This window comes from Dipodomys merriami, unplaced genomic scaffold (assembly GCF_024711535.1).
Source record: "Dipodomys merriami isolate MVZ:Mamm:240054 unplaced genomic scaffold, mDipMer1.0.p SCAF_94, whole genome shotgun sequence".
Taxonomy (NCBI): Eukaryota; Metazoa; Chordata; class Mammalia; order Rodentia; family Heteromyidae; genus Dipodomys; species Dipodomys merriami.
In genome coordinates, this window is record NW_027206557.1 from 1,563,438 (window position 1) to 1,586,197 (window position 22,760).

Below are 22,760 nucleotides of genomic sequence, written 5' to 3' on the forward strand. Positions count from 1 at the left end.
AGGAAGCTGAGGCTTACCAGAGTCAAGTCACTCACTCATCACCCATTGGCTCATTGACGGTAGACCGTTAATTGTGCCTGCATCATTCAGAAGGACGTGCTCCTGACCAGGCTATGCCGTCCAGTTGCAGGTTCTAGAGAGTCACCTTCACTGTTGCCTTGGACAAATGACATCTGACTAGAGTCAGCTGAATAGACTAGCTCTAAAGGAACTCAGAAAAAGGCTGATGATCTGAGCTTAGCTGTGACTCACAGAACTTATTGTTAGACCTCCCTGTCCTCTCGATAGGTTTTCTACCAGTAGCTAACTACCTCTTCAGCCATTGTATTCTATTTTTTATGTTTTTTATTGTAAAAAATAGTGTACAGAAGGGTTACAGTTATATGAGTAAGGTAAGGAGTACATTTCCTATAAAGCATGGTTACCTCCTCCTTTGTTTTTCCCCTACCACCCCTTCCCTCCCCACTTCCTCAACTCCTCCCTCCCCCCTACCCCCGCAAAGTTGTAAAGTTCATTTTCAGCATAGTATCTTGTATATCTCACTATTACAATGGGTCAACCTTTATCCTTGTTTCAGCATTTTGTCATTTCCTTTCCCTTCCTCAAATTAGAAAAATGTATATACAAGATGCAGGGCACCAACATCAAATACAGTGAAAACAGAGATTAGACCATGAGGGAAGAACATACAAGAGAAATAAAAAAATCACATAGTACATTATAAGTACGTTAAAAACAACAGGAAGAAAGAAAAAAACACTTGTGTCCCTATCTTGGGGTTCATTTCACTTAACATCATCTTATATGGTCCTGTGTACATACCTTTTGACCTTTTCTGTCTATCTTAGACTTATACTAGTTATTGCAAATAAGGGAAACCATGGGAGGTTTTTTGGGGGGGAGGGAGCTCCATTCATGGGGCCTGAACTCTGGGCCTGGGCGCTGTCCCTCAGCTCTTCAGCTCAAGGCTACACTCTACCACTTGAGCCACAGCACCACTTCCGGCTTTTTTTTCTGCTTATGTGGTACTGAGGAATCAAACCCAAGGCCTCAAGCATGCAAGGCAAGTGCTCTACCACTGAGCCACCTTCCCAGCCCATGGGACCTATATTTCTTTGGGCCTGGCTTACTTCACTTTTTTTTTGGGAGGGGGGAGGTCCAGTCGTGGGGCCTGAACTCTGGGCCTAGGCACTGTCCCTCAGCTCTTCAGCTCAAGGCTAGTGCGCTACCACTTGAGTCATAGCACCACTTCTGGCTTTTTTTTTTCTGCTTATGTGATGCTAAGGAATCAAACCCAGGGCCTCATGCATGCAAGGCAAGCGCTCTACTACTGAGCCACCTTCCCAGCCCGCTTACTTCACTTAATATAATTTTTTCCAAGTCTTTCCATTTCCTAACAAATGGGGCAATGTCATTCTTTCTGATGGAGGCATAGAATTCCATTGTATAAATATACCACATTTTCTTTATCCATTCATCTGCTGAGGGGCATCTGGGTTGGTTCCATTTCTTAGCTATGGTAAATAATACCACAATAAACGTAGTTGTTCTGCTAGCTTTAGTATGGACTTGTTTGTGAACATTTGGGTAAATGCCCAAAAGTGGGATTGCTGGGTCATAGGGAAGCTCTGTGTGAAGTCTTTTGAGGAATCTCCATACTGCTTTCCAAAGTGGTTGAGCAAGTTTACACTCCCACCAACAATGCGGTAGGGCTCCCTTTTGGCCACACCCCCTCCAGCATCTGTTGTTATTAGAGTTCTTGATTATAGCCATTCTACTGGGGGTGAGGTGAAATCTCAATGTTGTTTTGGTTTGCATTTCTTTTATGGCTAGAGAAGTTGAGCATTTCTTCATATGTCTATTGAACATTCTTATTTCCTCTTCACAGAAATTTCTCTTTAAGTCTTTAGCCCACTTATTTATCAGGCAGTTGTTTCTTTGAGGATTTTTTTTTTATTGTGAAAATACCATACAGAGGGGTTACAATTACATGGGCAATGTAATGAGTACATTTCTTTTGTTTGTTTGTTTTTTGGGTCCGGTCGTTGGGCCCTGAACTCTGGGCCTGGACACTGTACCTCAGCTCTTCAGCTCAAGGCTAGCACTCTACCACTTGAGCCACGGGACCACTTCCGGCTTTTTCCTTTTTGCTTATGTGGTGCTGAGGAATTGAACCCAGGGCCTCTGCATGCAAGGCAAGTGCTCTACCACTGAGCCACCTTCCCAGCCCCATGAGTACATTTCTTATCAAGCATTGTTGCCTCCTTCCTTTGTTTCCCCTTACTATCCCTTCCCATCTCCCCCCTGCCCCATCCCCCCAACCCCTGTCCTCTTTGAGGATTTGTTGTTGGGGGATTTAGTTTTGTGAGTTCTAAGTATATTTTAGATATGAGTTCTAAGTATATTTTAGATATGTCTGTTGTATGGCTACTAAAGATCTTTTCCCAATCTGTAGGCTTTCTATTGATATTGCTAGCTATATCCTTTGTCATGCAGAAACTCTGCAGTTTCATGCAATCCCATTTGTCCAACATTTCTTTGATTTGTTGTGTTTCTGGGTCTTTATTAAGAAAATTTTGGCCTGTGTCAAGGAGCCCTAGAGTTTCTCCTATTCTTTCCTGTAATGTTTTCAGGATGTCTGTTTTGACCTCGAGGTCTTTGATCCCTTTGGAGTGGATTCTGAGGCAGGGTGATATATAAGGATCTAGCTTTAGTTTTCTACAGATGTTTAACCAATTTTGCCAGCACCATTTACTGAAGATGCTCTCTTTCTTCCATTCTATTTTTATTTATTCTTAGTTATTTTTAATACATTTTTATTGTAAAAATAGTGTTCAGAGTGGTTACAGTTGCATGAGTAAGGTAATGAGTACATTTCCTATCAAGCATTGTTACCTCCTCCTTTGTTTTTCCCCTACCATCCCTTCCTTCCCCACCTCCCCAATTCCATTCTTTTTTTTTTTTGTCGGTTATGGGGCTTGAACTCTGGGCTTGGGTGCTTTGGGTGCTGTCCCTGTGCTCTTCAGCTCAAGGCAAGCACTCTGCCTCTTGAGCCACAGCGCCACTTCCGGTTTTCTAGTGGTTTATTGGAGATAAGAGTCCACAGACTTTCCTGCCCCGGCTGGCTTTGAACCATGATCCTCAGATCTCAGCCTCCTGAGTAGCTAGGATTACAGGCATGAACCACAGGTGCCCAGCTCCATTCTGTTTTGTTTTTGTTTTTGTTTTTGTGTTTTTAGTTCCCTTATCAAAGATTAGGTGGCTATAGGTCTGTGGGTTCATTTCTGGGTCTTCAGTTCTATTCCATTGGTCCTCAGGTCTGTTCTTGTGCCAGTACCAAGCTGTTTTGATTACTATAAGCCATTGTATTCTTACCCACCATAAAATTGCATATCCCAAGGTTAGTCATGGGGAAACATGAGACCAATGAAAATGAAAGGCTACTGTAAAAACCAGTACTGGCCAGGACTACTCAAAAGTATGGAGGTTGTGGATAACAAAGACTAAGAAGTCAGTCCAGTGATGAGACTGATGATAACTAAATTCAGTAAGCATGACCTTGAGTTTCACCTTGGCCCAGAAAGCAGACATTAGCATTGAAAATAGGGAAATAAGGCCTATAGTCAGACAATAATATGCCAGTGTTGTTTTGTAGCTTTAATTGGGGTACCATGATTGTAACCGAACTTTTAGGCCTGAGGCCCAACTCAGGAATTCTGTATCCAATCTAGTTTCTCCTTACCCCAAGCCACCAAATAAATGAGGAATGGTAAGTGGCAGAGATGTGGGAAGAGGCACATCTTCATGTGAAGTAACATCTTCATGTTACTGATGTGAGCTTTAGGCGGAAATAGAGGAAGAATCATTCTGCTTCATGTTCCATAAGGGTCCCTGGAGACATTGTTATGGCTGTCACCACTCTAGGTGAGCAATCTGGCTTCCTTGGTAAGTCCTCCCACTCCAGACTTCAGCCTCCTCATCATAGAGGTTATTATCCTCCTGGGGTAGAGTCTGGAGTATATCTATCTTGTCAGGCTCTGCTGTTCCTTTCCTTGAGATAGGTCCTTTATATGACTGTGCTAGCCATCAGTCCTGTCCATCTTAGAACCCTAGGTGATTGTGGAAGAGACAGACTCAGAGTGAAGGGGCCAGGCATAAAATGGAGGCAAGGAGGTCAGGCTTTTATCCTGTCTTCCATTGACTGGAGGCCCAAGGAAGGGAGTGAGTGCTTTTCAGAAAAAGCTATTTCTCCATACCTGTTCAATAATAGTTTAAGACATCCACATTTAAGGAATCCAGATGTACTATTTTTGCAACTTGGGGGGGGGTGCAATTATTCCAAAGTGAAGAATTTTAAGCAACTTTAGAAGCCACAAGAAGAGCACTGGAGGGAAACACAAAGTCCTTCTGTCAGACCAAACAAGGCCCCCAGGACCTGGGTGGAAAGCCGCATTTCCAGCGTGAGTGTTTGACCTCCACCCAAAACCTTAAGAGGAGAGGAGAGAAATTATTTGTAACGGAACAAGGAGGACACTTTCTGTTTGGAGTGAGCCTCATCATCATGTGGTAACAACCCTAGCAACTTTTGAAATGTGCGATCTAAAAAGGAAATACAGATAAGACTCGATGCACCCAGATGTCAAAGCAGCAATTTCTCATAAGGCCCAAATGTGTCTTCAAATTATAGCATCTAATATACATGACACATCTCATATATAAGGGCACTCTTTAATATTTATTTGTTTATTCACTTATTATTCCCATTTATTATACTTGCATGAGTTCGGGAGTCTAAGGATCGTTAACAATGGAGATATACATTTTGCTCAAAGGAAGACTATTCTTTTCTGTCTTAAAACAATTTTCATTGTTTATTGCACTGTTTATTTGATGTGATTTTTAAATTTTTTATTGTCATTGTAAAGGTGATGTACAGATGGGTGACAGTTACATAAATCAGATAAAGACTACATTTCTTTTTGGACAGTCACCTTTTCCCTTGTTCTCACAGTTTTTCCTCCTGTTCTCATCCACAAGTTGTATAATTCATTTCCCACAGAGTGTTTAGTGAGTATCACTGTTGCATTTGTTCACCCTTTGTCCCTCCATTTCTATGTTCCCCCCCTCCCATAGACAGATAAATAAACAAGATAGGAAGAAAAGAGAACAAAAACAGCAACAAAGAAAAGAACCTCTTGTCTCCATTTCCTGGAGTTCATTTGGATAAATATTATTTTGTATAATCAGATGCACATAGGCATTGTACCTATTGTGTTCCTCCCCAAAGAGTATGCTCCTTTGATCTGTGTGTGATCGTTTAGAATCCTGTATACTTTTTCATGTCCCAGGTTTTTTTTTTTTTTTTTTTTTTTTTGCCATCCGATGTGTTTACGTGTAGATGTATTTAAGGTTTATTTTTGCCATCTATCCAGGCAAAGAGCAGGGCCTTGACAGTGAGTATAATGTGAAGCACTTTTGATGCTTCTATTTTTTCCAGAGCTACATCTTGTGCTGCTCGAATTAGCAGACCTGCAGAGGGAAAATTCAGGGGGGAAATAATAGCTAGCTTCTTTAAAAATGCTATTGTCAATGGCCATGGGCCCAGACATCCTAGGGACCCTCCTCATCTCCTCTTTCCTTCAGAGCTTCAGATAAAAGCCATAGGGTGGGCAGGGGCAGGGGCAGGGCAAACAATCCAGCTACTTGTAGATAGCTTAAATGCCCAGCCACTGCAGGCATCCTGAATGCACCTTCTACTTCTGGTCTTTGCTCTCTTCCTCTCAGGGACTGCAATAGGGGCTAGAAATAAAAAGATGAGCAAGTCAGTGCCCCATGCTTTTCCCTAAGATCATAACCCAAAGAGAAAATAAGACAAATAAGAAAATCATTCTTTCTCTGTTAAAATGGCAGCTAAGAGGGCCTCCAGGGGTGAATGGTACTTCACTCTGCTTGGAGAAGTAGAGGAAGACTTCACAGAGACTTTCAAGGGGGCAAAACTCCTGGGGAGAGATGGACAGAGAATTTCAACACAGCCAAGGGGTATTTGTGGGGATGTGTCACTGGGAGGGTAGATCAGAGCCACAGTGGGAACACTGTTACATTCTTTTCTAAATATCTGTCTTCGAGAAGCATGTATCTAGTTTGTCACTGAAATTCAGAATCACACGTGAGTTTTAAAGCATTTTCTGTAGTAGATAAATCATCAGAGGCCATCACCACAAATAATTATTAAATGGCCTCTATTCTGAGCCATTAATATATTAATGTATTAGCCTGAATATTCCTGTTTTATTCCAAGCAATACATTCTTATAGAAAAGAAGAAATTTAAATTTCACATAGTAGATTTTTTTCAACTGGATCATGCAAACTGTTCTCCTGAAAACACCTCTTAAGGTATAAAACGCAAGAAATGTTATTGCAGCATTATTCACCATAGCTAAGATATGGAAACAGCCAGATGCCCCTCAGTAGATGAATGGATGAAGAAAATGTGAGATACACACACACACACACACACACACACACACACACACACACACACACACACACACACACACAATGGAGTTCAGAAATAATGACATTGCGCCATTTGTTAGGAAATGGAAAGACTTGGAAAAAATTATGTTAAGTGAAGTAAGCCAGGCCCAAAGAAACATAGGTCCCATGGTTTCCCTTATTTGCAATAACTAGTATAAGTCTAAGACAAGCAGAAAAGGTCAAAAGCTATGTACATATGACCATATAAGATGATGCTAAGCAAAACGAACCCCAAGATAGGGACATAAGAGGTTTTATCTTTCTTGCTGTTGTTTTTAATGTACTTATAATATACTATGTGATTTTTTTTTGTTTCTCTTGTATGCTCTTCCCTCATGGTCTAACCCCTATTTTCATGTATTTGATGTCGGTGCCCTGCATCTTGTATATACATTTTTCTAATTTGGGGAGCGGAGAGGAAATAACAAAAAGCTGAAATAAGGATTCAGGTTGACCCATTGTAACAATGATATGTACAAGACACTATGTTGAAACTAAACTTTACAACTTTTGGGGGGGGGAACAGATGAGTTGGGGAGGGGGGGTGGGGAGAGGGGAAGGAAAGAGGGTAAGGGAAAAACAAAGGAGGGGTTAACAATGCTCAATAATAAATATACTCCTTACCTTACTCATGTAACTGTAACCCCTCTCTATAGTATCTTCACAATAAAAAATATATATTAAGAAAGCAAGAAACGAGTAGCATTTAAAGGCTAATCCATGTTAAATAACATTGTTAGATTCTGTTTAGGTCATTGTACTGCACCATATCTTCCATGAATTTTGTTTTCATCCTCTTTAGAAGACATTTGAGTTTCTGGTTCCAGGTAGAACAGAATAAACACAGCCCAAGCTGGCTCTCTCACTGACTTCTGTGTAAAGTCTGAACAAAATATACAGGAGCTATTGAAGCACCCTGGAAAGTAAATAGCAAGCTGGTTAAACAATAAAAGCAGACTTAGGATTACCAGCAAACCATCCATAAGATTGCATATCATGGGCTGGGCTCAGTGGCAAAGCGCTTGCCTAGCAAGTGCAACGTCCTGGGTTCGATCCCCAGTACCAAAAAAGAAAAGACAAAAAAAATACAGCTAAAAAAGATTGCATATCATGATTCCATCCTATCACCTGCTGGGGAGCAGAGGCAGACAGAAACCCACAGGTGGTCGGTGGACAGACAAAGATCCCTTCAGAAGAAGCCACACAGACATCTCACTCCAAGAACCTGTCAGTGACAGCAGCCACACCAGGGGCATCTGAGGTGCTGTGGTAGAGACATCCTCTCAGGAAAGTGGGGTGGCCCCTCGCTGCCTTCGCTCCCATTCTCTTCTCTCATCTCAGCCCACCATGAGTGAATCTGTAAAAAGAGCACTGCAGAACGAAATAACTAGAGCCCCAACTTTCTGACCATGGGACCAAAGAGGGAACCAGAAAATACAAAAGAGATATGAGTCTCTTGGGAAGCATCTGCTTAAATTGTTTAGAAACTCCTAGACTCTCTGATTGTAAATAGCTCATCAAGGAACCTCTCTGAGAACTGGACTTAGAGACGGACCACTGTTTACACCCTGTGGGGATCTGAGCTCCGATGCAGTACTGAAGTTCAGGAGGATACAGACCATAGCTGAAATCAAGGAGGTGTGTGATGTTTTAGGAATAATATTTAGAATGGAAAAGGAAACTTAGATGAGGTCCTGGGGTATGGCAGAAAGACACAGGAAAGAGAATTGAGAGAACTGTTATTGATCAGAGAGTCAAGAAGAGAACCAGAGAACCTGGTACCATTACAGGTCAACATAAAAGAACAGCTCATAAGCAGGAAGAAGACCTTGAGAGCCTCTTCTCTCCTCTCCTTTTACACCCATGCCAAGTCGCTCATGTAGATCTCCCCAGTGCTTTGTGCTTTAGGAAAAATCCCCTACTCATAAGGACTTTTCTGTCACATAAACATGAAAGAAGTGAAAAGTAAAACTCTGCAACAAAGCACTATATAGGATATATGTGAAAAGAAAGGAAAGTACCTAGTCTTTAATGACATAAACTTAGAAACTTCTCCCTGGAGAAAAAAGAAAATTAAAGGTAGAAGAAGAGCCAGAATGATGTGTAAGAGAAGGAGAAAGAAAAGGAAGTATGTCTCAATTTTACTGATTTCTCTTTTATAGTTTTATATTTTGCATCTGCACACCCACACTCACACATGCACACGTACACACACACCAGCTTGTCAAAAAAATAAAGGAAGAAAGAAAAAGGGTATGAAGCAGGGAGCCACAAAATTAATCACCCGGTGCTATTGCTTCTCAACTCTGAACCAAACTCAAGCTGCAAACTGCTCATTTTAAATCTTAATTTTTTTTAACCATAAGTGCCCTCTGTTACAATCTACAAACAAAAATTTGGGAGGGGAGATTAAAGTTATTTGAAATAGTTTGATCTTAAACTGACTAAAGCATAGTAGATGCAGGAGTAAGAGTTCACATTGTAATCCCTTTGAGTAATGAACAGACAGTTTAACAAAATGAGTAACAGGAAGCTGAAGTATGTTTCAGCCAGAATGGTGCAGGATAAAAGGAAGGAAAGATAAATGGAAATCGGATAGTGGGAAAACACAGTCATCATACTTGATTATACATGTGAAAATGGAAGAGATGATGGAGGATGGGGAGAAAGATGGAAGGAGAGACTCTGAGCAAGATGCACTAGACACAGAAATGGACACTTTAAAAGGAAACGCCCTTGTACAACTATTTGAAAAAGTAAAAATAGAAAAAATTTGACCCATGTGACCCTGTAGATGGAAGGTCATGGTTACGTGAACTCTCTGCATGACTCACAGCCCTGTTGTGTTTAGCATGAGAAACATGTTTTTTAATTATTGGATTAGTCGCCAAGGTCTAAAAAAGAGATTTCACTGAAGTCACACACCTCCAACATCCATTGCACAATCAGACCTGGTCGCCCTGGCCCTCCCACGTCCACTCATCAGCAATGAGTAAGGGCTGCCCTCTTTGGACTAGATTAATCATGCACCGCTATTGTCAGATCTACAAGCATCTGAGTTTATGGGCTCTGGCCCACACACATTATTGCTTCAAGCCATTCCATGGTTTGTTTGAGGCTGTCTGTGGTCAATACATAACACTCAGTGTCATTTTCAGATCCTCACAGATCCTCAAATAAGAACTAAAGTCTTGCCAGGCACTGGTGGTTCACGCCTGTAATCCTAGCTACTCAGAAGGATAAGATCTGAGGATTGTGGGTCAAAGCCAGCCTGGGCACAAAAGTCCATAAGACTCTTATCTCCAATAAACCACTCAGAAAACCAGAAGTGGTGTTGTGACTCAAGTGATAGAGTGCTAGCCTTGAGCTGAGGAGCTGAGGGACAGCACCCGGGCCCAAAGTTCAAGTCCCACGACAGACAAAAAAAAAAAAGAACTAAAGTCTTCTATTTGGCATCATTGTTGTCTGTTGGAAATAGACATAACATGACTAACTCGCTCAATGAAGCTAGACATCAGTGGCTTACATCTATAATCCTAGCTACTCAGGAAGCTGAGATCTGAGGACTGTGGTTCAAAGCCAGCCCAGGCAGGAAAGTTTGTGAGATTCTTATCTCCAATAACTTAGAAAAAAATCCAGAATTGGAGCTATGGCTCAAGTGGTAGAGCACTAGCCTAGAAAGAAGCTCGGGGACAACACCTAGACACTGAGTTCAGGCCCCAGAACTGCTCTCTATACACACACAAAAATGCTCACTGAAATGAGCTTTCGTCTTTTCCCTTCTGGGTCTTGTCTGTAAAATGGCCTACCTGGCCATATGTACAAAGGGTCTAGCTAGGGCTAATGCTCCATGATGAACCTTGATGCTAAGGAGTCACAAGAGACAGAGTATTGAGGATAATGATGCTGAAACCCAATGACCCCTCTCTTGCCTGACGATGTTATATTTTTGTACAATTTGCAAGCCAGAGACCAGTGATTCAGACCTGTCATCCTAACTACTTGGAGGTAAAGATTAACAAGCTCACAGTTCAAGGCCAGCCTGAGTAAAAGAACTAGCAAGACCTCATCTTAGTCAAAAGCTTTGTGTGGTAGTGCATGCCATTGATCAGAGCTTTGCAAAAATCATTCATAAATAGTGGATTGTAATCCAGGCCATCCCAGGTAAAAATGATAACCTATCTCAAAAATAACAAGAGTAAAAAGGGATGAAAATATAGCTTAAGCAATAGAGTGTCTGTCTAGCAAGCACTGTGTCCCTGAGTTCAGACTTCAGTTCTGCCAAAAACAAAATTGCTTTTGTCTAATATTAGGACTTGTTTTCTTTTTTTCTTTTTTCTTTTTTTTTTCTGGTCCTAGCGCTTGAACTCAGGGCCTGGGCATTGACCCTGAGCTTCTTTTGCTCAAGGCTAGCACTGGAGCCACAGCACACAATTCTGGCCTTTTCTGAGTAGTTTATTGGAGCTAAGAGTCTCACAGACTTTCCTGTCTAGGCTGGCTTGGAAACACAATCCTCAGATCTCAAGCTCCTGAGTAGCTAGGATTATAGACATAAGCCACCATCCTCTGGCTTAGTTGACTATTTCAAGAGAGAAACTTGGTCTCTTTATTTGGTGTATTTGGGGTAGGAGGCAAACAGGAAGGATTGGGGTTTGCACAGGTTCTCACTACTTGAACTTTGTGCACAGCCCTTTTTGCTCTTGCTATTTTTCAAATAGCATCTCATGCTTTTTCTCAGGCCAGCCTGGATTGTGATTCCTTATTTATGCTTCCCACATAGCTGGGGTGACAGACACATTCCACCATTACCAGCTTTTGTGGTGGTGGTGGTTGTTGTTGAGATGAGGGTCTCATGAACACTTTGCCTGGGCTGGCTTTGAACTACCATCCTCCTGATGCTTCCTGAGTAGCTGGAATTATAACATGAGCTATCATGCCTGGCTCCAAAGTACAGCTTTGTAAGTTCTTCAAATATTTGCTTTGCTCCACCACACTCCATAGGCTATGAAGGGAAGTCTTTCCTGCCTATACCTTCTAGTCCCAGTTGCTCCATCTTCTCTCAAATGGCAACAGTGGCATCAGGATCAGCACTGCAGTGACTCCTACAGAGAACAAATGCAAAGTGGGAAGAAGGAAGAGAAGGTGTCACTGAGTCAGGTCAAAATAAAACAGGAACACTGAAAAGGGACAATAAAGAATAAGAGAAGGTAGTTTAGGATGATGTGAAGTTGACACTCTCACCAAACTGACATTTCCAAAAAGAAATAGAGACAGTGGATTCCAGAATGCAAGAGCTGTAGACTAGGGAAGTCTGTGCCCATAGTTCCAGCACCTACCAAAAATCATAGACATGATTCAGCTGGGCACCAGCAGCTGCTCACACATGTAATCCTAGCTACTCAGGACTCTTGAGATCTGAGGATCACAATTTGAAGCCAGACCAAGCAGGAAAGCCCGTGAGAACGTTTTTTTGGTTTTTTTTCTGGGTCCAGTTGTGGGGCCTGAACTCTGGGCCTGGATGCTGTCCCTCAGCATTTCAGCTCAAGGCTAGTGCTCTACCATTTGAGCCACAGTGCCACTTCCGGCTTTTTTCTTTTTGCTTATGTGATGCTGAGGAATCGAACCCAGGGCCTCAGGCATGCAAGGCAAGCACTCTACCACTGAGCCACCTTCCCAGCCCAGAGAACGTTTGTTTTTTTTTCATTTGCATTTGCAGCATTTACTTGAAGGATGCACTAAATGTTAGGCAAACAAAACCATATTCGTTCGGTGCTAAACTGTCAATTTGTGTGGTTGGCATTATTACTGATTTGTTTTAATTGTGAAAATACTGTACTGAGAGGTTACAATTACATGGGCAAGATAATGAGTATATTTCTTATCAAGCATTGTAGCCTCCTCCTTTGTTTCCCCTTCCCATCCCATCCTCCCCCCCCCCGCCCCCATTACTGATTTTTTTTCTGTGAGTGTGCCAGTGTTGGACTTTGAACTCAGGGCCTTGAGCTCTACCAGTTCTACCATCTGAGCCATGCATCCAACCTGGCATTTTGCTGGTTATTTTGGAGATGGAGGCAGGGGGGACTTTTCCTGCCTGTGCTGACTTCAAATGATAATCCTCCATATTTTAGCCTTCTGATTGGCTAGAATTATAGGTGTGAACCACTGGCATCTGGCTATTACTGAAATTGTTAACAGATGAAAGCTGGCTTAAGGTTGCATGACTTGCAGATGGATGTGCCAACGCTGCTGCTTCTGCTGTCTGATGTTAGAGCAGGAACCTTCATTCTGAAGCCCATGTGTGACCTCGCAGAGCTCCACAGGACCTCATTGCCACCTGCAAGGCTCCCAGAGCTGTGTTCCTCTTCATGGGAGTTGGTGTCAGCCGACTCTAGTGCCACCTGTTAGTCTCAGTGAGCCAGGGCATGCCTGCTATGGCTAGAGAGAAACTACAGCCCCTAATGCCCCTTTGGGTCCTGGGGGTTGTTGTACACCCTTTGGGTTTTTTTTATATTTTTTTTATTGTAAAGATACTTTGGAGAGGGGTTACAGTTACATGAGTAAGGTACTGAGTATATTTCCTGTCAAGCATTGTTACCTCCTCCTTAGTTTTTCTCCTACCATCCCTTCCCTCCCCACCTCCCCAACTCCTCCCTCCCCCCAGCCCCACCGAAGTGGTAAAGTTCAGTTTTCAACATAGTGTCTTGCACATCTCATTGTTATGATGGGACAACCTGTATCCTTATTTTAGCTTTTTGTTATTTCCCTTACCCTCCCCAAATTAGAAAAATATATATATAAAAGATGTAGGGCACCAGAATCAAATGCAGTGAAAATGGGGGTTATACCATGGGGGGAGGACATACAAAAGAAACAAAAAAAAATCACAGAGTACATTATAAGTACATTAAAAACAACAGCAAGAAAGATAAAACCTCTTGCGTCCTGATCTTGTGGTTCACTTCTCTTAGCATCATCTTATATGTTCATCTATATACAGCTTTTGACCTTTTCTGCTTGTCCTAAACATACACTAGTTATTGCAGATAAGGGAAACCATGGGACCCATGTTTCTTTAAGCCTGGCTTACTTCACTTAACATAATTTTTTCCAAGTCTTTCCATTTCCTAACAAATGAGACAGTGTCATTCTTTCTGATGGAGGCATAGAATTCATATATATATATGTGTGTGTGTGTGTGTGTGTGTGTATGAATCATATATATATATATATATATATATATATATATATATATATATATATATCCATTCATCTACTGAGGGGCATCTGGGTTGGTTCCATATCTTAGCTATGGTAAATAATGCTGCAATAAACATAGTTGTGTTGCTAGCTTTAGTATGGCCTTGTTTGTGATCATTTGGGTAAATGCCCAAAAGTGGGATTGCTGGGTCACAGGGGAGCTCTATGTGGAGTCTTTTGAGGAACCTCCATACTGCTTTCCAAAATGGTTGAACAAGTTTACATTCCCACCAACAATGCAGTAGGGTTCCCTTTTGGCCACATCCCCTCCAGCATCTGTTGTTATTGGGTTCCTTGATTATAACCATTCTTACTGGGGTGAGGTGGAATCTCAATGTTGTTTTAATTTGTATTTCTTTTATGGCTAGAGAAATTGAGCATTTCTTTAATGTGTCTATTGGCCATTCTTATTTCCTCTTCAAAGAAGTTTCTCTTTAAGTCTTTATCCCACTTATTTATCAGGCAGTTGTTTCTTTGAGGATTTGTTGCTGGGGGATTTAGTTTTTTGAGTTCTAAGTATATTTTAGATATGAGACCCTTGTCTGTTGTATGGCTAGTGAAGATCTTCCCCCAATCCATAGGCTTTCTATTGATCTTGCTTGCTATGTCCTTTACCATGCAGAAACTCTACAGTTTCATGCAGTCCTATTTGTCCAACCTTTCTTTGATTTGTTGTGTTTCTGGGTCTTTATTAAGAAAATTTTGACCTGTGCCAAGGAGCCCTAGAGTTTCTCTTATTCCTTCCTGTTATGTTTTAGGGTGTCTGTTTTGACTTTGAGGTCTTTGATCCATTTGGAGTTGATTCTGGTGCAAGGTGATATATAAAGATCTACTTTAGTTTTCTACAGGTGTTTAACCAATTTTGCCAGCACCCTATCTGTGAGACTCTTATATCCACTAAACTACCAAAGAAAACTAGAAGTGGAGCTATGGCTCAAGTGGTAGAGCACTAGCTTTGAACAAAAAAGCTCAGGGAGAACAGCCAGCCCCTAACTTCAAGCCCCAGAACTGGCACAAAACAAAATAAAACAAAACCCCCAAATGATAGACATCCCAATACAAAAGAATAGATCATTCCTAGCTCATTGGGTGGCAGTTTATAGTTACTCCATGCCTTTGCACAATTAATTTTGAACTCAATTTCCTGAGTGCTAGGATTATAGTCATGTACCACAACAGCCAGTGGTCTTTACTCTTTTAAGTCCACCACAACCAGCTGCCATTGGTCTGCTGTCCTGAGCAAAGGAGTAGAAGGAGCATTGGCTATGGCATTCTACCACAGGATTCCAGTTCTGCCTTCCTCAAGCTCGGTGGGCCCGTGTTATATTTGCATAATGACAAACCTGGTCCCCCTCATGGATGGAGTTTCACTGGTTTTTTTTCTTCTCATTAAGAGAAAAAGTCACAAAGTGAGAATTAAACACCTCCTCATTGATCATGGTTCTGAAAATGAGGAGTTTGGAGTTGTGGGGTGGAAGGAGAAGGGCCAGTGGTGTGTGAGTCACCACAGGGCCACATCAGCAAGGGTAAGGTGGTGGCCTCATCTCCCCCTCTTGAAGACAGCAAAGAGAGATTGAATATACAGAAATTCGGGGCAGAGATTGAATATAAAGAAATTTGGGACTCAGGATTGTAAAGTCTTCCCAAGTTGCATTGAGCTTTGCCTCTTTTCAAGCTTTTGCACTAATTTCAAAATTATTCCCAGTAACCACTGGGAACAATGGTTCCCAGAGCTGTGCTTATGTCATCTGTTACTTCGCTGTGCTATAGCAGACATTGAACCAGCACTCATAAATGAATGACTTGGTGAGAGAATGCATGCATGGCACAGGTGACAAGGCTAACCTCAAATGATGAGGCTTTGTGCATATTTTGGGGGATGATGGTCCTGAAGCTTGAAGTCAGGGCCCAAAAACTGTTTCTGAGATTTCTTGCTCAAGGCTAGTGCTCTATCACTTGAGCCACAGCTCTACTTCCTGGGGTTTTTTGGTGGTTAATTAGAGATAAGAGTCTCATGGCCTCCCTGCCTAGGCTGGCTTCAAACTGTGATCCTTAGATCTCAGCCTCCTGAAATTACAGGCATGAGGTAGAATTACGTGTGTGAGCCACCAACACCCAGACTGAATGTGTTTTTAATAATATCTTGACTCACTACAAAAAAGTGGGGGGAGGGGATGACTAAAGAAGATAATGTAGCAATCTCCCCCTCCAATAAAAACATCAAATGTGGAATTATCATATACACCACTACTATATTCACACCCAGAATAACTGAAAGCAGAAACTTGAACTGGTATTTGTACACTGATCTTCATAGCAGCATTATTTTAATAATGAAATGATGGAAATCACCCAAGTCCCTATTGATGGGTGAATGGATGAACAAAATGTACATCAAAAAAGAAAGAAATTCCGATAGGTCCTGAACCATGGATAAACCTTGCTTGTGAAATAAGGCAAATATTGCATGAACTGCCTATGTGAAATTCTAGAGTAGCTAAATTCAGAGAGTTGGAAAGTTAAATGGCATATGTAAGCACCTATCCACCAGTAAAGAAAGACTACAGATTTTCAGTTGCAGGTGATGGAAAAGTTGAGGAGATGGATAAGTGGAGATGTTTATACAACAATGCAAACATATTTCACAGGTTAACATTTCTGATTTAGCTGAGAGATCATCAATGCTGTCTATACAGCCTGCAACTAATTCTACAATACAAAGAAGACATTACTGCATGATTAACACAGTGTCACATGCCCTTCCTGGCTGGACAAGATGCTGTTCCTCATGTGGATCTCTATAACACACACTCGCCTCTCAAACGTCCAAAGACCGACCTTATAGGAAGATTTTCCTATGAGAAAGGATAACAGGACACTGTTTCTACAACTTCCATCCACTGAGGAGCATTATCTATATGAGGAATACTCACTCATTTCTGTCAGATAGGCTTCCTTGGGACTAAAGGCAGTTAGCCTATTTGGTTTTATAGTTCCTAGGTGAGGCAGTGTTTCATACAGAGCCAGAACTCAGCATTGCAGACAGAAGAATTGCAACTCCCCATGTTTGCATATCTTTGCTTTGGTTCAAGTCGTTTGCGTGAGTCTCGATTTCCTCACTTACATAAAAAGGAATACCTCAGTGCTTAGCTCTCATAGTGGCACTGGTGCTTAAGTAAGTTGATACATGTTTAAAAACTTCTGACATAATATAGATATTCATTCAATATTGTTTTCATGTAAGAGATTCACAGCAGGTGGTAGTAGAGACAAAGGGAGGATGGCAACACATATCATCACTAGAGTTGAAAAGCATCAGCTCTACAACCAAAGCCTGGCACTCACCAGACAGCCTTGCAGAGGCCTGGGAGTAGGAGAACTAGCAGCAGAAGCCTAAATGGATCTCTCCAGAGAAATCATGCTTCACAAAGAATGTTTTTTCCCATTCCTCTGGTCCTCCACTGATTGATTTCTTACTTTGGGGGCAGTTTGTCATGTATATATGATAGATAGATAGATAGATAGATAGATAGATAGATAGATAGATAGATAGATAGATAGATAGATAGATAGATAGATAGATAGATAGATAGATAGATAGATAGATGGAGATTACAGTGTGTATATATGTATATGTAATATATACATATATGTATAATATATTACATATATACTTATATACATATATGATATTATATATATATATATATATCAGTGAAATGGATTAATACAGCTTTTGGTTGTGTTGGTTGTGTTGTAAAACACTTGTTAGTTTTAGTTTCTTACCTGGCTTGCTTTTTACTTTTACAAAACATTTTTGTTAGGTTCACTTCCTCACACCATATGTGGTTTGGGCTTATATAAACTTTGTGCTAGCTGAATATGGGGCTGCAAGCTTTTGAGGATCAGAGTCTGCTTGCAGACTCTAGCATTTTAATGAAGACTACCAAAATTTGATCTCTTAAAATGTGGCTTCTCTGTATCTCGTTGATCAAATTCCTGTATAACATTTGGCAATGTCAAATTATCAGAACTCCTTTCAAGGAGAATCCCAGGTGGAAACGCTGCAGAACATCACAGGAAGCAAGTTCTCTCCATCAACACAATGGCCTGGAGAAACTCTGATGCCTGCACTATTATGCTTCCTTTATGAATTCAGCCAACCAGACGCTCATGTTGATGTTGTCACTTGAACTCACTAACCTAACTTCCTCCATTTTAATCACTCAGGTGCATCTTCCCAAAACCTGGAGAAATTTATAGAAAGGTAAGGGGAAGATGGATCTAAAAAAATATTTTTAAATTTGATTACTCATTTTGAAAAAGAAACGAAGACCCTGTTGTTACCCCACATTTGTTCACTATCATAAAATACTGTGATAGCATTTGTTGGTCCAATAAGTTTAGGAGGTGATTCATGTGTGTATATATCTACAGAAGCTAGGGAAATGAATTCTAATTCTAATTGCATAGGAATCAGATAAAATTTATGTTTGAAAGGTATAATTAAAAAGTCCTAAGTATTGTGCCATATAGCTAAAAGAATATGTTTGTGCCCAGTTGGGCTTAAAATTCTGCAGTGTCCTACCTTTCTGAAGGTGATGACAGGTCCAGAGTTGTGAGGATATCCTAGGAATCTGAAATGAGTAATCCAGGTAATTCACCTGTGCTGCTGATAACAAAGGCCCTGATAGATGCTAGGAAGATCACCATATGCATCTCAATTTGCTCTTCAATTCTGAGCATCCATGGCACATTTCCCCAATGAAGAACCGAGTTCCATATTATAGAAAAGAAGAAAAATGGAATGGGGATTAACTATACTCAATGAAAGAAAAGTTTTCTAGGAGGGTGGTCATACAAAGGTATTTTCTCTGAGTCTAGACTGTGTCCCTGATTAAAAGCTAGGTTCACAGTACCTGACCCTCAGAACTCACCTGTGGCTTCTCAGCTTGTCTAGGAACCAAGTGTTGGACCAGCCAGCTATTGTCATATACGCCATGATTGGAAATGATGTCTGCAATGGGTGAGTCACTGAGGAAAGATTTCCAAAATTGTTTAAATTTATTTTTATTGTCTCTGAATAGTTATGTAAAGGGAGCTCAATTCAATGTGTCGATGCATGTTGATCAGTGTCACTCCTTCTCTCATTTTTCCCCTATCTCTTCCAACCTCACCCATCCCCTCAAGTTGGCTAGATTTTCCTCCTTCTTCCTTACCTTCTCCTATAGCAACTCAACTCCATTATAGCGATCTGAGAGTGAATGAACTTTTCTATGTTAAAAGTAAGACCTATACATGTGAGATCCACAAATAGGGCTTACAAAGCTAAGAGCTGCTTTTGTGTCTGATCCATGCATCTGACATATACAACAGATGGACATCATGCATGAAAGATGCTACTCAGATCCACACTTCAGAGCCCATGAGTTCCTTAAATAAAATGAATAAGGCAGAGCCACCTCTGTCTCTCAAGAGCCCGTGGTCACTCATTCTGTAAACATCCTTTTGTGGAAGGTACAGCACAGAGCCCACAGCCTTTGTGAAGAAACTACATGTAGTTCACAGCCAAGACTATTTATGCTCATGACCCAAGTTGAAAAAGAAAGAAATAAAAAGGAGCTTTGTTAAACTGCTAATAATAGCAGTGGTTTTGAATTTTGATTGACTTAGTTTCCCCTTGAAACCTGTCTATGCCCCCTAAGGAATATGCTGTATGTATGAGTACCACCTAGCTTGTGCTTGTGGCCAAAATAAATGAATAAAAGTAAAACCGGATATAGATTGACTCTGTAGTTGCCACCTACTCACTATTTAAAAGAAGTTAAAAAAGAACAGGGAAAGTTAAGCCAAGAGAGGTTCCATGACCTGCTCGAGGTATTCGTGAATAAATAGAAGCACTGGACTCCATCCCCTGCTCTCAGCCCACCTAATATGCCCCAGTTCATTCACCATGCTTCCCAGGCCTGTTGTAAGACCAAAGTTCAGTGTTATTATAACATGGCTGTTTTCAGATGCCTGCATATAACTCTGATGATGAAAGATGTAGAGACAGAATCAAGAAGGAAGCTCAGGGCAGAAAATTCTGCCCAATAATCCAGAAGTGCTCAGGAACCATGCCTTACCCTTGTCTTACCAGGCTGGTTTTCTCCTCTCCCTAGAACCTCAAACTGGCCAAGGCTATACACTGAGGACCTAGACCATCACAAATATCCCCTAATGCCTGCCACAATGAACTCAGAGCTGTGCCATGCTATCATTCCACCCTTGCAGCAGTCCTAAGAAGCAAGTGTGATTGTTTCCATTTACAGATGGAGAAACTGAGGCTCACAAAGTAAAAGAACTGACCTCTTGCTGCTGCTGAATGGCAAAGTTGAGAGCCCACGCGGGTTCTCTGGCTCAGACCCATGCTCTTTCAGCCTCACACTGGCCTTCTTTGCCTTCTTGCACTCACTCACCTTTGTACAATCTGTGGGGAGCACTCATGGTGTGCAGTAGCACTGGGACTCAATGACACAGAGGCCCACAGAGGTCTCTCTCTTGAGAGACATCTCCAAGGAGCCTACAAAGGATAAGGATGCATCACAATAAAAACAAACGAATAATCAGACCAGCCAGTGTCCCTCCATTCCCAAAATCAGGTCCCCCAGGGGAAACAGAGAAGCAGGCAGAGAGAAAATGGATGATACTGACAGAATGACTAAGAAAAAGAGGCCTAGTATCTCAAAGCTCGAACCCCTGAAGCTGGACTTTTCCAGAACAACCTGCTTACCCCCAGAGATACCTCCAACCTCACTCCTGCTTTCTCATTTCCAAAGAGCCAGAGAACAGAGCAGGCAGACACCAGCCAGAGACCAGTGCCAGCCTCCCCTGCCAGAAAACCAGGCAGAGAAGCAGCGAGCATGTGGGTGAGAGAGCAGAGCTGGCAGGGCAGGGTGCTCCTGCAGTGCCCACTTTGCCATGTCCTGTGGAGGGGTTAGAAAAATAAAGACAGATGGCAGCTATTCCTGTCCATCTGCCAGAATGTCAAGGTGGAACAGACATCCCCAGATGAGCAAAAGATGTCATACAAAGCCCAAGCTGGCCAGAACAGGATTGTCCCATGACTTTTTTCTTTTCTTTTTTGAGTCTGATGCTGCTAGTTCTGACTGAAATCAGGCAGCTAGGTTCTTCTTTCTCGGTTCCCTAAACTCATGTAATTACTCAGAACACACCTAATAAATGGATGCCATCAGGATTGGAAGAAAGCTTTTAGCATCAAGAATTTAGGAGGGCTGGGAAGGTGGCTCAGTGGTAGAGCGCTTGCCTTGCATGCACGAGGCCCTGGGTTCAATTCCTCAGTACCAGGTAAGCAGAAAAAAAAAGCCAGAAGTGGCACTGTGGTTCAAGTGGTAGGGTGCTAGCCTCGAGCTGAAGAGCTGAGGGACAGTGCCCCAGCCCAGAGTTCAGGCCCCAACCAAAAAACAAAAAAAGAATTTAGGAAGGAAAGCAATGCAGGGGTAACTAGCTTTGTCATGTGTCCTATTCAAGTTTACCTAAGCTTTACCTAATCCCAGATTCCCTGGGCTTTTTTCCTGTCTCTGCCCTTGAAAGCTATTTCATGAAGTAATACAGAAGAAGGGGAGTCCAGGGGAACAACAAATGTAGATGAGCTAGAGCAGGAGAACCTTTAGGGTGTGGGGGCTGTGCTGCCTTAGAGCATGAAATCATAAAGTCCGACAGCCCATCTCTGACACCTCAACATGATGTCCATAAAAGAACTTTGTGTTGGGTGTCAGTGGTTCATGCCTGCAATGCTAGCTACTCAGGAGGCTGAGAATTGAGGATCATAGTTTGAAGTCAGCCCAGACAAGAAAGTCCATGAGACTCTTATCTCTCCAATTAACCACCAAAAAAATCCAAAAGTGGAGCTGTGGCTCAAGTAGTAGAGCATTAACCTTGAGCACAAATGCTCAGGGACAGTGCTCTGTTCCTGAGTTCAAGCCCCAGGATGGGCTTCAAGAAGGAAGGAAGGAAGGAAGGAAGGAAGGAAGGAAGGAAGGAAGGAAGGAAGGAAGGAAGGAAGGAGGGAGGGAGAGAGGGAGGGAGGGAGGGAGGGAGGGAGGGAGGAAGGAGGAAGGAAGGAAGGAAGGAAGGAAGGAAGGAAGGAGGGAGGAAGGGAGGGAGGGAGGGAGGGAGGGAGGAAGGAAGGAAGGAAATAGAGAAGGGAAAAGAGAAAGAGAGGGATGGAGGGAGGAAGAATTTTGTAATGGCTGGAATTGTGACAGATTGTATAGTATCTAAGACTAGCCCCATGTATTGATTTGTATTTTACAGTGGACATAGAATTCATAAATAGTACATTTTTATCTAGTAGAAAGGCCCAGAACCACCCACCCAGATTGCTCATAACCCTTTGACTCCAAACATTGTTCTTCTGCAATGCCACTGCTTTGGGTCAGGCCCAGGACAGGTAACCAGTGCTGCATTGAGAAATAGCCAGAGTACAAATAGGTCACAGCTGCCAAAGAGCCTGGACTATAGTGCTCCACATAGCCACACAGACGGTAGAAACGCCAGCAGGGAAGGAAGAGGGCTGAATTCCTGCTATCCAGAACTCTCTTCCAGACTCCATAGTCAGAAGTAAAAATGGCCAAGGCAATGATAAGGAATTTCCCAGCCAGCCCGAGTGTTCCAGGACACACACACTTGCAAGGGATTTTTTCCCTAATCTTTAGCCTTGGGGAAATGCAGGCCCAGCTCATCCCCCTTTACCTGTCTATGTCAGGAGATCTCAGGGATTGGATGAGAGCCCAGGGATGAGATTGCTGCTGGCTGGCAGGAGGACAAGACCTTAGCCCACTTACCTGGATGATGCAAAAGAAGGAGCATGCCATCAGAGGGTCTCTGGGTGTCAGCTTGGTTCCGAGACGCTGGCTTTCAGCAGAGGCTGTCTGCCTTCTTGCTCAGCAGAGGGCATTTCTC

General features: G+C 42.1%; 1 protein-coding gene across 3 annotated transcripts in view; it reads left to right on the forward strand.

Moving 5' to 3' along the window:
- The window catches only part of Aoah (acyloxyacyl hydrolase), a 152,881-nt gene that overhangs the window by 106,353 nt on the left and 23,768 nt on the right, over positions 1-22,760 (forward strand). For 2 of the 3 annotated variants that reach the window (XM_070014188.1, XM_070014190.1), the window contains 2 exons: positions 18,027-18,063; positions 18,748-18,822. In XM_070014188.1, the coding sequence (XP_069870289.1) occupies positions 18,027-18,063; positions 18,748-18,822 (112 nt within the window). The remainder of the gene's footprint in view (positions 1-18,026; positions 18,064-18,747; positions 18,823-22,760) is intronic. The other variant, XM_070014189.1, reaches the window with a different exon arrangement.